This window comes from Aquarana catesbeiana, linkage group LG04, assembly GCF_042186555.1.
Source record: "Aquarana catesbeiana isolate 2022-GZ linkage group LG04, ASM4218655v1, whole genome shotgun sequence".
Lineage (NCBI taxonomy): Eukaryota > Metazoa > Chordata > Amphibia > Anura > Ranidae > Aquarana > Aquarana catesbeiana.
The window spans coordinates 616,573,790-616,586,901 of record NC_133327.1 but is presented as its reverse complement, the minus strand read 5'-3'; the positions used below and the strand labels follow the sequence as shown (position 1 = coordinate 616,586,901).

Below are 13,112 nucleotides of genomic sequence, written 5' to 3'. Positions count from 1 at the left end.
ACCCTGGATCTTAACAGGGTCCTACATTTCCCTATACTCCCCCCTTGTTTCGCACCGGAGGGAGGAACACATAAACCAGTTACTAAGAATGGGACACCTCTGTGCCAGCCATTCGCTGCGTAGGCCCATTTCTTTTTCCGGGTATGTTTCCACCAGCACTTCACCTTGAACCATGGGCTCCCACTAATCTCTCTATCCCTTCCACCTTCTGGCCACGGGATCCTCCTTTTCCCTCCCACAGACCTACTCTCCTGGGACTGTTGGGGACCCATTTCCATGAAATCTGTCAGGGACTGACCCCTCTCACTACCTGACGCAACACTAACCAACAACATCTGTTTATCAGGTTCACTAACCCCTGTGTGGTTGCCCTTGGCAACCAAATCATCTGAGATCAACACCACATACTTCTGTTTAACCTCGATAGCAATGTTCCACAAGGGGTTATTTAATTCAATATTATCATCATCATCATCAAGACCTCTTGTCACCTGGTTTGCTAGGACAGGGTCTAGGGAGGGACTATCTACAGGCAAGCAGTTACTCCCTATGGGACATTCCCGCAGTTTCACATCGCTCCCGGTTGTCCAACACTCCAATAGCGACTGTCCTACCAACACACATTTTGCGCCACATTTTTCCACACCAATCTCTTTAACCATTTCTGTGTCCATTGGTACCTCAACCAATACCTCCGAGTTGTCCGACAGTGCTCTACAGTGCTTCTCATACACTTTTTCATTACAGTTACCAACACTGCCATTTCCTGTCAAAGTGTCTCCGGGTACCTCAAACTGCACCTCCCTGCGAGTGATGGATTGAATTCCCACTACTGCTGCCTCTTTTCCGGGCCCTTCCCTTTCACGAGGTCTAGCGGGTGAGACAGCACACGCGCCATGTACCAACCACTGCTCAGCTGCACCTCGGATCGCACCAGCAGGAATGTACCTCATCACACCAGCATACGGAGAGACTTCTACTATGTCTATCATTTCTGATTCCTTTAGCAGTTCCCCTGAACGCCTTCCGCACATAACTGTCGCTGGAAGCATTCTCGCAGAGAACTGCGAGACCACTTTCTGCAAAAGTAACCAACATTGCAGTAACCAATTTTTATCAACCTTGCTTAACATCGCCTGTACCACGTGTCTCCACTGATTGGTACTACGCAGTACCAGGTCGCCCATCTGCGGTGGATACATGCAGGTATACAGCGGAAAGATTTTCACCAATTCCAACAACATCTCAGTTATTTCTAGACATGCCACATCTAAACACAGAACTCTAGGGACTTTTCCCTTACTAACGACGTGGAGGGGCTCATTTGCTAAGGCTTGAGAGGCTGAGACACTCAAAGAGACCTCCACCTCAGAGGCCACTGACAAAACTTGCGGCTCCCAATGAGCACCGCTAAATGCATGTGTCACACTCATTGTCTCATTTTCAGCAACACTGAGCCCTTCCAAGTCCCTATCCATCATCCCATCATCCTGGCACTCAACATGACTCATCTCTTTTGCTGTGGACAAAACTTCTGCTATATATGCGCCCTTTTCCGATCCTTCCGCCTGGAGGGGGTTAAGTTCTGCAACAGCCAACGCACCTGTGTCTACTGGCTTTGCAGCCTCTCCATTTGTCACAGCAGCAATAGTGTCCAGCTTACTATTACCTTCAGAAATTTCTTTCCACCATGCTATCACCTTGATGGCGAGACTATCCCAGTCTATCCTGTCTGTGCTCCAGTCATCAGCACTCTGTAGTACTGCTCCCTCTGCCCATGGAGACACAGGTGGACAGAGTGGTTTAGCAGCAGACAATCTGCACCAGTCACTGTCAACCACATCAGATTGTGATAATACATACTCCCTCATTTGAGCTATTTTCCCATTGTTTTCCACCTGAGCAGTATCAGAGCTGTCCTGGAGCCCCGCCGGCTCCAACACTGGGAGTCCTCCTGAGATTTCCTGGGACAACTCTGCTGCACTACCGGTGGTTACCATGGGAGACACCAAACCATCAACATTGTCAGTAATACACTTTTCAACATCATCATTACTTTTGAATACATCACAATAAGTACATGTATCATCAGCCATAGACATAGCAGTGTTATAAGCTTTAACAGGCTGTTTTTGGTCAGAACACACAGCACCCCATGTAACGCTCAGCACACCACCCTTCCTCTCCAAAGGCATTCTTTTGCCCACTAGGGCGGCTCCACAGTTGTCCTGGGAAACCATGTGCCTCACCACTGTGGGCTCCTGGGAGGTTTCCCTGGGCATCTCTGTAGCACCTGTCACTAGGGAACCTGGCACACAAACTGTATTGGTCACCCCTAGGTTACCACTTCCAGCACTCTGGTGGATTACACCAGGTACATACAGAGTCCAGTCTTTTTGAGTTCTTAACCTTGCTGCAGGTTGAGCTTCAACCTGTGTCTCCCCACTACTCGGGGTAGCAAACTGCAGCAAGTCCATTTTTACCACTTCTGCTGATCTCCCAGCCGGATATACTCCCACTTCACTGGGATCAGTCCCGCAAACTGCAACAGTCTTACCATAATCTGTAGCAGGTAACTCTGGCTTCATTTGAGTACGTTGTCTATCCTTTATCGCACTTTTACTGACTAACTCTCCCTGGTGGCCATGGGATGAAACTGCAGCAGCCACTTCTGACTCCTTAGCACCCCCTGCAGGCACAACAGGTACTTCCTCACTGTTGCCAGAGGTGACTGAAAATAGGTTTGCACAAAAATCTGGGCTTGCAGACAAAGACTTCTGCCCAGTAACCACATCTCCAGGCATGTTCCATAACCTGGGACAAGAAAAAATTTCATGCCCCAGTTGACCACATTCCAGGCATGGTACATTTTTACACATATCTTTAATGGGATGCCGCTCCACATCTCCACTGTATCTCCTCCTTCCGGTTAACACCCGATCCCTTGTTGCTAAGGGAGATGGCACTCTTCCAGCTGTACTTTGCTGACTCTCCCAAAAGCAGCGACTTTGCGCTCCTTGAAGCATTGTTGCTTTAAACATGCCACGATCCTCTGTCGGCAATACGTTTCTCGCGTAGTCCACAGACTTGACATCACTGCCGTTGCTACGGGCAACCACATACTTGTCAAACTTCTGATAAGCCTTTTGGACACTCCTGGGACTTAAATCAGGCTTTCTAAACATTGTTGCAGACCTCTGTCTGGCCGTGTCGCCTTGTATTGGAGACTGAGACAAAGGGCACTTGGAGATAACATGCCCCCACTCTCTGCACCGAAAACAGCGCTCTTGCTTCAGAGCCTTGACAGGGCTTCCCAAATTGCATCCTCTTGTAAGCTTGGGACTTTGCACCTTAATAGCTGGCCTGCTTGCACCAGCGTTGCCAGGGGCAACAGCATGCACTTCCCCTTTAAGTGTAGCAAAAAACAGTCTGCAATATTCTCCGGCAGGCTCAAACTCTTGCTTCATCTCTGCAGTCACTCCACCACACTTTTGCGCTTTCCAGCAAAAAATGAAGCACTGTTACTTTAAAGCAAGTTGCTTTTCACTTCATGCAAGCTTTCCTCACCTGCACAGTGCACACACAGATTGTGCTGTCTCATGCACACAAACACAGTTCATCAATTTAACTTCTGCGCAATGCAGTTTGCCTGGCTGCCACACACCGCTAGCAGCAATTCCTGAAATGACTCACTACTGGTGCAGAGACCCGGACTTCACCGTCTGTTGCCCGCATTCGAACACCACTTGTAATGTTTGGGGTATTTAGCTCAAGCGATAAATGCGTTTTTAGTGCAGTGAGTCCACATCAGACAGGCATTATAGTTAAGGGCCTGGTAGCCCACGTTTATTAAACCGAAAAACAAAAGCAAAAAGGTCCATTCAGGATTCCCACGCAGGGGTTTAACTTCATTAAGCACTCCAAAAATAAGGAAAACATACCAAGCCACCTGGCTCTCGTCAGCAGTTCCTCTGCTTGCTCTCAACAGATTTGGCAATTCTTTACAGCCCCCTGGACTCACTGGCTTCCTCAGTCTCCCCGACTCTCAAGGCTGGCCAGCCTTTCCCAGTCCCTGGGCAAAGAATCCCCTTTACATAGGCTGCAGACTCCCACAGGGCAGACCACTCTCCAGACACAGGTCTGTCTTCACACAGCAGTAGCAACAAGCTACACACACTCCACCTTCCTCCACCCTCTGCTCCCACTAGCCCCTCGTTATATGGGCTGTGTGCACCTGGGCACACAACCTGCTGGCTCTCCATAAGACATGGACACAGGGTTAGAGATCCCATCCCTTTTCCCAGTGACAGGGACTATTACAATATATACAGCATTGAGTCTGACTAGCACAGATCATAGTGGGGTTCTCATTCACCCTGTGCCCCTATTAGTGACTCCCGTCACAATGGCATATCCCGGGTCCCCAGAGTCTGTGTGTCTTGGGGGACATGGTCCTGAATCTAAAGTAACACCACCTCAAGGGTCCCCCGGCATACAGCTCACAACGAGCACCGTTCCCCCAAATGCCAAGGCCCATAATCGATCAGCAAGAGGCTAGCATTCAGTCCCCTCCAAAAGCCTCTCTCCTGGCTAGGTCTGTCACAATAACCATAGTTCCCAGTTCTGTTCCCTTAGGAATCTCACTTCTACTGCCAAGAGATGTTCCCAGGTTCTCTGTCTCCTTCAGTTGCATTCTACATTACTTAAAATAATTTTAGCAAGAGAATGGGATTCCTTTATAATGGTCTTGGCATTTGGTGAGAAGACCTGAAAACTCATGTGTGCTGGTCCTTAAGAGACTTCAGAGAAATACTTTAACAACTTCCATAAACTAACATATCAACTTCAACTGTACTGATTATTCTAAGTTTGGTTGTTGCTCTTTATTCATGCATTAAAAAACAAACAAACTCTTAACTATCCATTTCAAATATTGTTTTCTTCTTGCACAGGAATACAGTAAAAGGCCACATCTGATAGTTGATGGCACAAGCTTATTTGATATTTTACAGAGTAAGAAACTAGGTAAGGATAAACCGTGGCTGTAGAGATTGTTACAACAAAAGGGTGTCTGGTGTATGGTGAGATCTCTGCTATGAGTGAATGATGTTGTCCTTTTACCCTCATCTTGCTATGAACTGCAGCTTGCCCTTGGGACGTACTAAACTGCATATTGGGATGATGGGATGATTGGATTATTGGCTGCTGATCCTGTTGTACAGCTGCATATATATCAGCAAGTGAACAGTTAAACATTAGGAACTACTTCTTGCAACATTGTATCAAGCACTGTAGTAAAAAATAACATATTTTTAGAAACAACAGAGTCATTACCATATATATGTGTATAAAGTACACTGACATCTAGTGAGAGTTCTCAGTATTGCAGCCAATAATCCAATCATCCCATCATTCCAATAAGCAGTTTAGTACGTCCCTTGCCCTTAATGGGTTCGCTGCTGTGGGTGAAGTGCCTAGAAGTGAACTCTGAATGTTGGACTATATGCAAGAAATTCTAAGGAACCTAATTGTGTATATTCATTGAAAGCAGTATTAAACCCAAAAGCAAACATTTATTATATTGCAGCTTATCAATTAGTTAACATGATCCAAGCTCATCGAACGCCTTGTTCATGACCGAATGAGTCGCTACCTCATGGACAATAATCTTCTCAACCCCCTACAGTCCGGCTTCCGTCCACAACATTCCACTGAAACTGCCCTACTAAAACTCACCAATGACCTACTAACTGCTAAAACCAATGGCCATTACTCCATACTCATACACTTATGCCGTGTACACACGAGCGGACATTACGGCGGACTTTGCCCGGCGGACTGGATTTCGTCGGACAATTCGATGTGTGTGGGCTCCAGCGGACTTTGTTTTCTCAAAAGTTGGACGGACTTAGATTTGAAACTTGTTTAAAATTTATCCGTTGAAATCGAGTCCGGTCGAAAAGTCCGCCGTCTGTATGCTAGTTCGACGGACAAAAAGCCATGCTAGGGCAGCTATTGGCTACTGGCTATGAACTTCCTTGTTTTAGTCCGGTCGTACGTCATCACGTACGAATTCGACGGACTTTGGTGGATTGTGTGTAGGCAAGTCCGTTCATTCAGAAAGTCCGTCGGAAAGTACATCGAAAAGTCCGCCGGGCAAAGTCCGCCGTAATGTCCGCTCGTGTGTACGCGGCATTAGACCTCTCTGCTGCCCTCGACCACCTGCTCCTCCTCAGCAAACTACACTCCCTTGGCCTCCGTGATTCTGCATTATCCTGGTTCTCCTCCTACCTATCTCAGCACACTTTCAGTGTCACTTACAATTCCATCTCCTTCGCTCCTCTGCCTCTTTCTGTTGGGGTACCCCAAGGCTCCGTCCTTTGGCCCCTCCTATTCTCGCTCTATACCTCTTCCCTGGGCCAGTTAATAACCTACCATGGCTTCCAATACCACCTCTACGCCAATGACACTCAGATCTATCTCTCCACTCATCAACTCACCCCCTTGATCTCCTCACAGATCTCAAACTTATTGAATTTCATATTGGTATGGATATCACACCACTTTCGCAAACTCAATCTTTCTAAAACTGAGCTTGTTATATTTCCTCCTTCCTGGTCCCCCCCCCCCCCCATGACTTTACCATCAAGATCAACAGCACAACCATTGGTCCCTCCACACATGCCATGCCACACATGCTGGGTGTAATCCTTGACTCTGACCTCTCCTTCAACCCCCACATCCAATCACTGGCTAAATCCTGCCGCCTTAACGTCCGCAACATCTCCAGAATTTGACCCTTCCTGACTAATGACACCACAAAGCAACTTATTCACTCCTTGATTATTTCCCGACTTGACTACTGCAACTCTCTACTTAATGGCCTACCCTAACACAGGCTATCCCCCCTTCAGTCTATTATGAATGCTGCTGCTAGACTAATACACCTCACTAACCGACCTGTGACTGCTGCCCCTCTCTGTCAATCCCTTCACTGGCTTCCCCTACCCCACCATATAAAATTAAAAATGCTAACCACAACATACAAGGCCATCCACAACATCGCCCCCAGCTACATCACCAACCTCATCTGCAGATATCGCCCAAATTGTCCCCTCCGCTGCTCCCAGGACCTTCTGCTCTCTAGCACCCTTGTTACCTCCTCTTATGCTCGCTGTCAAGTCTCTGGTGCAAGGCTGGATTGCTGAGAGGGTGCCCCTTGTGGCTAAGTGCAACATACTCCTGGGAGTGATACAGGGAGTATGGTGCCCAAAGGAGCACGGGTTGCTGGTACTGCTGCTGGGCAAGCTGGTAAGCAGAAGGCAGCTGGAGTGCACTGGGTGAGCTGTGTAAACATGCGAGGAAGGATCCCAGGTGTGGATCAGTAGGATAAACCAGGAGCAGAGTCAATAGCCAGGCCAGGGGTCATACACAACAGGATCAGTCCGAGATGAGTAAGCAACAAGCCAGGTCATGCACAGCGGGCAGAAAATAGTAGAGTAGTCAGCCAAGCCAGCGTCAGATACGAGGAGACAGACAGGAGCACGGATCAGGACGTAAGCCTGGGGTCAAGCCAGAGATTCAGGATAACGGATATAACAAGCCGGGTCGGTATCGGGAAGTCCAAGAATCAAGGATAAACAGGTACAGGAGACACAGGAAGCTGACCATAATCCAGCAACCTGCCTGTCTCAACGGCAGGTTTAAATAGGATAGGGGGCGGCAACAATTGTCACGGTGCGCGCGCGCACCCACCGTTGCGCATCTGCGTGCACACTCTGTCACGCACCTGTGTGCGTGCATGTGCACGGGGATTCGCCTGGCGCCACCATGATGGGTACTGGCAGGATCACCCATCCTACGGCCATCTTCCTGAAACTCGCCTTCAGGACTTCTCCAGAGCCTCTCCCATCCTCTGGAACTCCCTGCCCTGGTATACCTGATCAGCCCCTAAACTGTCCACCTTTAAGAGATCCCTAAAAACTCATTTATTCAGGGAAGCCTATCCCAAACCCGTCTAACAGCTGTCCTTGAGCCACCCCCATCAAATCATTCCCCACATCTATTACCTTTTGTACCACCACCCTCTCCCTTTAGAATGTAAGCTCTACAAGCAGGGCCCTCCTGTCCCTTCTGTATTGAACTGTACTGTAATTGTGCTGTCCCCACTCTACATTGTAAAGCGCTGCATAAACTGTTGGCGCTATATAAATTGTGTATAATAATAATAATAACAATATGATGGCTGCATTCGTTTTCTTTTTTAGATTTTCTTTCCTTGGGTGATTCAGCCAAAGTCTGTTATTTTTCAGCAGAACAAGCTCTTCTGTACATGTATCAGTATGGAGATTGTTGAGATAAATCATTTACCACTGATGGGTGCTTACAAAGATCAGTTTTTATTTACTTATGTAAAACTTTTATCCCAAAAATATCAAAACTGTTGCCATAACTGTATAAAAAAATGTGTGAGCTGGTGTTTGGCTTCAGTTTCTTAGTGTATCTAAAACTGCTATTACAACTAACACTCCCCTCCCCCCAGACTGAGAATGCTGCTATCCAATGGTGCCCCCTACCCTCATTCATCCAGAATGGGGCATTCTAATACAGGAGGTGTGTCGCTGGCTAGATCACTAGGTGAAATCAGAAGGGAAAAAAGCCTAAAAAAAGAAAATGAATGCAGCCACCTCATTTTAGGATCAGTAAGCTGCAATGAATAATATCGCTTTAATACGGTAATAGATGAAATTGTATTTTTTTATTTTTTTTATTTTGTATTTTAAAAATATGTGAGTACAGTATTGGGGTTATATGATAATGGTTAGGTTCTGGTTACTGTAAGAGGGTTGATTTTACACTATGTTTAGGGTAGGTTCAGATACAGTATAAGGTTAGGTGTGGAGTTTAGATGAATATTTGTGCTAGGGTTTGAGGTTAAAGCAGTAGTAACCCCCCCAAAAAAAACCAAAAAACAAAAACAAAAAAGAATCTTCCCCTCTAAGTTAAGAGCACAATGTGCTAGCATACATCGCATAGTAGCACGCTATGAAAGACTTAACTTAAATTGAAGCCCTCCAGTGGCACACTGTCATCACTGGCAGGGCTTCCATTTTCCTTCCGGGTTTGTCTGCTCCAGCCATTTGAATGGCTGAGCCACGATAGCGTCACATGTGCGCGGGAGTCATGGCCTAAGCACAGTCCTTTCAATGGACTGCATGCTGTCCATTGAGAACACAGTGCACATGTGCCAGTGATGTCACCAGCTGCTACTACAGTAAATATCTCCTAAATGGTGCACGTTTGGGAGATATTTACTGTACCTACAGGCAAGCCTTAAATATAGGCTTACCTGTAGGTATAAATAAACAAGCAGAGTTTACTAATGCTTTAAGAGGCAAGGTATATTGCAGGGGCCGGCAACCTACGGGCCACGGACCGCAACCACCCTGCCGCCGCTAAATGTCTGGCCTGTCAGTGCATGTGATGAATTCACATGCACCCAGCCCGCGGACATTTTAACCCCGGTCTGCTTTCTTGGGATAACAACCGATGGGGCTAAGAAGCTGCTCAGCTGTTATCCCAAGCAGCAGGAGGGGACAACCCCCCCTCCACTTTCTGTGGCTCACCTGGACTCTCCCATCCCACCGGGAGGCCCGAGCAACCAGCCGGCACGTCCGCACGACGTATATTGTATACTTTAACCACTTCCGGACCGCCGCACGACGATGTACATCCAAACTTTGAAGGGGGATACCGTTGTTATGGCAGCAGCTAGCTGCCATAACCCTGGTATCCCCGTTTTCGTGCGGCGGCCGGTTTTCTGATAAAAATGGTCCCTGCAGCGGATTCGCCGCAAGATCACTTTTATCGGTGGCGGGAGAGGGCCCCCCCCCTGCCGCCGCGATCCGGTGCCCTCCACCGCTTACCGGAGCCGTCGGTAGCGGCAGAGGTGATCGCATCGGTCTCCGTCCTGTGCCTGGAGATGAGTGAGGCTAAGATGGCGCCCACTCGTCCCTATGACACTGCTGGGCAGAAGCAACGTCAAAACGTCACTTCCCCCCATGCCTCTTAAAGGCATATTTTTTTAAATGCCTTTTTTTAAATTTTTTTTTATTGCATTTTAGTGTAAATATAAGATCTGAGGTCTTTTTGACCCCAGATCTCATATTTAAGAGGTCCTGTCATGCTTTTTTCTATTACAAGGGATGTTTACCCCCCTTAAGTGGTTAACATTAGGTTTTTGTGAGTAATACATTAGCATTTCAGATGTAATAAATAGGCAATAAAAGAAATTTACCAAAACAATGAATTTGATCAAATCAAGGATGATTGTGGTATTCTGCAGCAGACCCGGGATACAGCAGTGGGATTATATCTCCCAAATGATCAGGAAACACTTTGGAATCAAATAGTAGAAGCTGGACCAATTAACTCAGCCTACTTCCCCCATGACCCCCATAGGAGGAAGTGGTGTGAAAAGGGTCTCTGAAATATCACAACAGTAAAGCAATGTTGGCTCTTGCCTGGAAAAATGATCCTAAGAGAAATACCGATATAGCATAGCTATCAGTAGGGCCACCCATGACAAGAAGGTCTCTATAGATGACACAGACAAAAATGGGGTGCCTATGTCCTCTGGGCTGGAGGGTGGCCATGGGGTACTAATCCCACTCTGAAAATATTTGCTGCAAAGCTAGTATAGGAGGTCATAGGCTCAAGGTTTTGGTTAGGAAAAAGATAATGACCACATTGCACTTAAAAATGTATCGTTTTTTTTACATTCACATATTTTCTTATTTTAATATAGTACATACAATTGAAACAATTAATTTAAAAAAAAGTAGGATCGCCAAGTGTTTGTGTCTACTTTAACTATCTGCAAAGTCTGTCTATGTGGAGGCCTTTTCACAAGCCTTCTCTATGAGAAAGAAAGTTACAGTATAGGCTGGATTCACACCAGTCCAGTACGAATTCCAGCTCTGTTTCCTCTGTTAAGAGAAAAAGAGCTGTTCAGCAGTTCCTCTCCGATGTAGGTGAGGATCAGATGAGCAGGGAGAGGGGGGAGGTGTAGTGAGGAGGGAGAGAGAATGCCTGTTCACAACGGAATGGATCTGCGAATCAGATGCGTTCCCATAGAAGAATATGTGCCTTCAATTTGCATCGCACTGCCTAGAAAACGCACACATTTTTTGGGCAATGCGGAGTGTGAATGCATTGCACATATGTGAACTAGATGCATTCAAACTAATAGATTTTAAAATGTTATGCGAATTTGGTGCGGTGTAAGCTGAATTCAATTCATATAGGTGTGAACCAGGCCTGTGTATGCTTTTAGACAATTATATACTTTGTATCTAAAATTAGGACTACTGTGCATTTAACATGAATAACTACTCTGTACCAATGATTTGCAGGAGACTGTTGGTTCCTCTGTGCAATGGGGGCGCTCACATTGAGACCAAACTTACTGGAGAACATCATGCCAAGAGATCAAGAGTATGATGCAAATTATGCTGGGCTCTTTCATTTCAGGGTAAGGCACATAACCATTATTATTTGAATAATATAATTATTTAATTATTTGAAATTGCATCAGTCATAGCAGCCACATTGATTAAAAGATCTAGAAAATATTGTAGATATTGACTTTTTTTAAATAAAATTGTATTTACCCTTGTGACAGGGTGACAACCCAGGAGTACAGTTAGGAGACAGGGACAGTGTTTTCACCCTCTATCAGAAAGTGCCTGGACAAGGACTTTCAAGGTCACCAGATATTATTTTTATGAAAGTTGTTGATTTAAAAACTTTTGTAATTCCAATTACATGTTAAAATGTATATATGAGATTTTAGGGTTTATATTAGCCTTGAAGCTTTTGCCATTTCCCGGCAAAAAAAAAGTTTTCCCATGCAGTGGGGTGTGCCCCACTGCATGGGTTAACCGCTCATTTTTGTCTAGGGGAAAGGAGAAAAGAAATATACTTATCTAATCCTTGAAACCTCCCCACACAAGGCCAGTCTGAGAACCTCTGCACTCTATCAGATTTGAGCTGTTCCTGAGATCACCAAGCCCAGAGCAGGCTCCATAGATCAGGAACAGTCCACTGATGGACCGTGGGGAAGCACGGTTTTCCGGTGAAACAAAGGATCAGGCGCATATAAGCTTTCTCCTCACCCCTAGACAAAACTATCAGTTGACTTGTGCAGTGCGGGAACAGCCCAAATGTATGGGAAAATGTTCTTTTTGCCCAGAGCTAGGCTTCAAGATTTTATTTGTTAATATAATATTTTTTTTATATTTATTTTTTAGTTGTGGCATTTTGGAGAGTGGGTGGACATAGTCATAGACGATATGCTGCCATTTTGGAATGGAGAGCTCCTATACGTTCGACCATCCTCTGCCAATGAATTCTGGCCTTGTCTCTTGGAAAAAGCCTATGCAAAGTAATTGTTTTTGTCTTTTTGATTACCTTTAAGACAAAGCTAGATGGCTTGGTCTCTTTATTTTAGCTAAGCAGTTAACATTATCAAGATAAGCCGAGTTCCATAAAATGTCCTAAAGTATATCTGCAGCTCCCTCCTAGGTAGGCTGCTAGTTAGGTTAGCTAAATTTAGTTCCTGTAGTCCTCCTGTAATCAACTGAGTAGCTTGTTATTATTTTGGGTTGTACTGTATCTCACTGATTACAGATTTGACTGCTGCCCCCTGCGTCCTGGAGGGTTCTAGAATGTAGTGGACTGGGAGAGTCAAATTATGCCGCGTACACACGAGTGGACTTTTAGACGGACTAGGTCTGGGGTTCTTTCTGATAGACTTTGTAGCGTAGGTCCGCCGGACTTACAAATGGACGGACTTGGACACACACGATCACTCCAAAAGTCCGGTGGTTTCGAACACGGTGATGTACAGCACGTACGACGGGACTAGAAAAAGGAAGTTCAAGCCCCAGTACACCACCCTTTGGGCTCCTTCTGCTAATCTTGTGTTTACCGCGTGTTAGTAGAAGTTTGGTTAGAGACGATTTACGCTTTTCAGTCTTCAGCTTATTTCGCTCGTTTTCTGCGGTTCATTTTGTGCTTGTGAGGTTTGTATCTGGTTTTCAGTGCGTGTT

At 46.0% G+C, this 13,112-nt stretch overlaps 1 protein-coding gene across 1 annotated transcript in view; it reads left to right on the top strand.

The window, feature by feature from the left end:
- LOC141140787 (calpain-13-like) overlaps positions 1–13,112 on the top strand; it is a 124,840-nt gene that overhangs the window by 27,732 nt on the left and 83,996 nt on the right. The window contains exons 3-5 of the mRNA XM_073628285.1: positions 4,953–5,025; positions 11,415–11,533; positions 12,312–12,445. Of these exons, the coding sequence (XP_073484386.1) occupies positions 4,953–5,025; positions 11,415–11,533; positions 12,312–12,445 (326 nt within the window). The remainder of the gene's footprint in view (positions 1–4,952; positions 5,026–11,414; positions 11,534–12,311; positions 12,446–13,112) is intronic.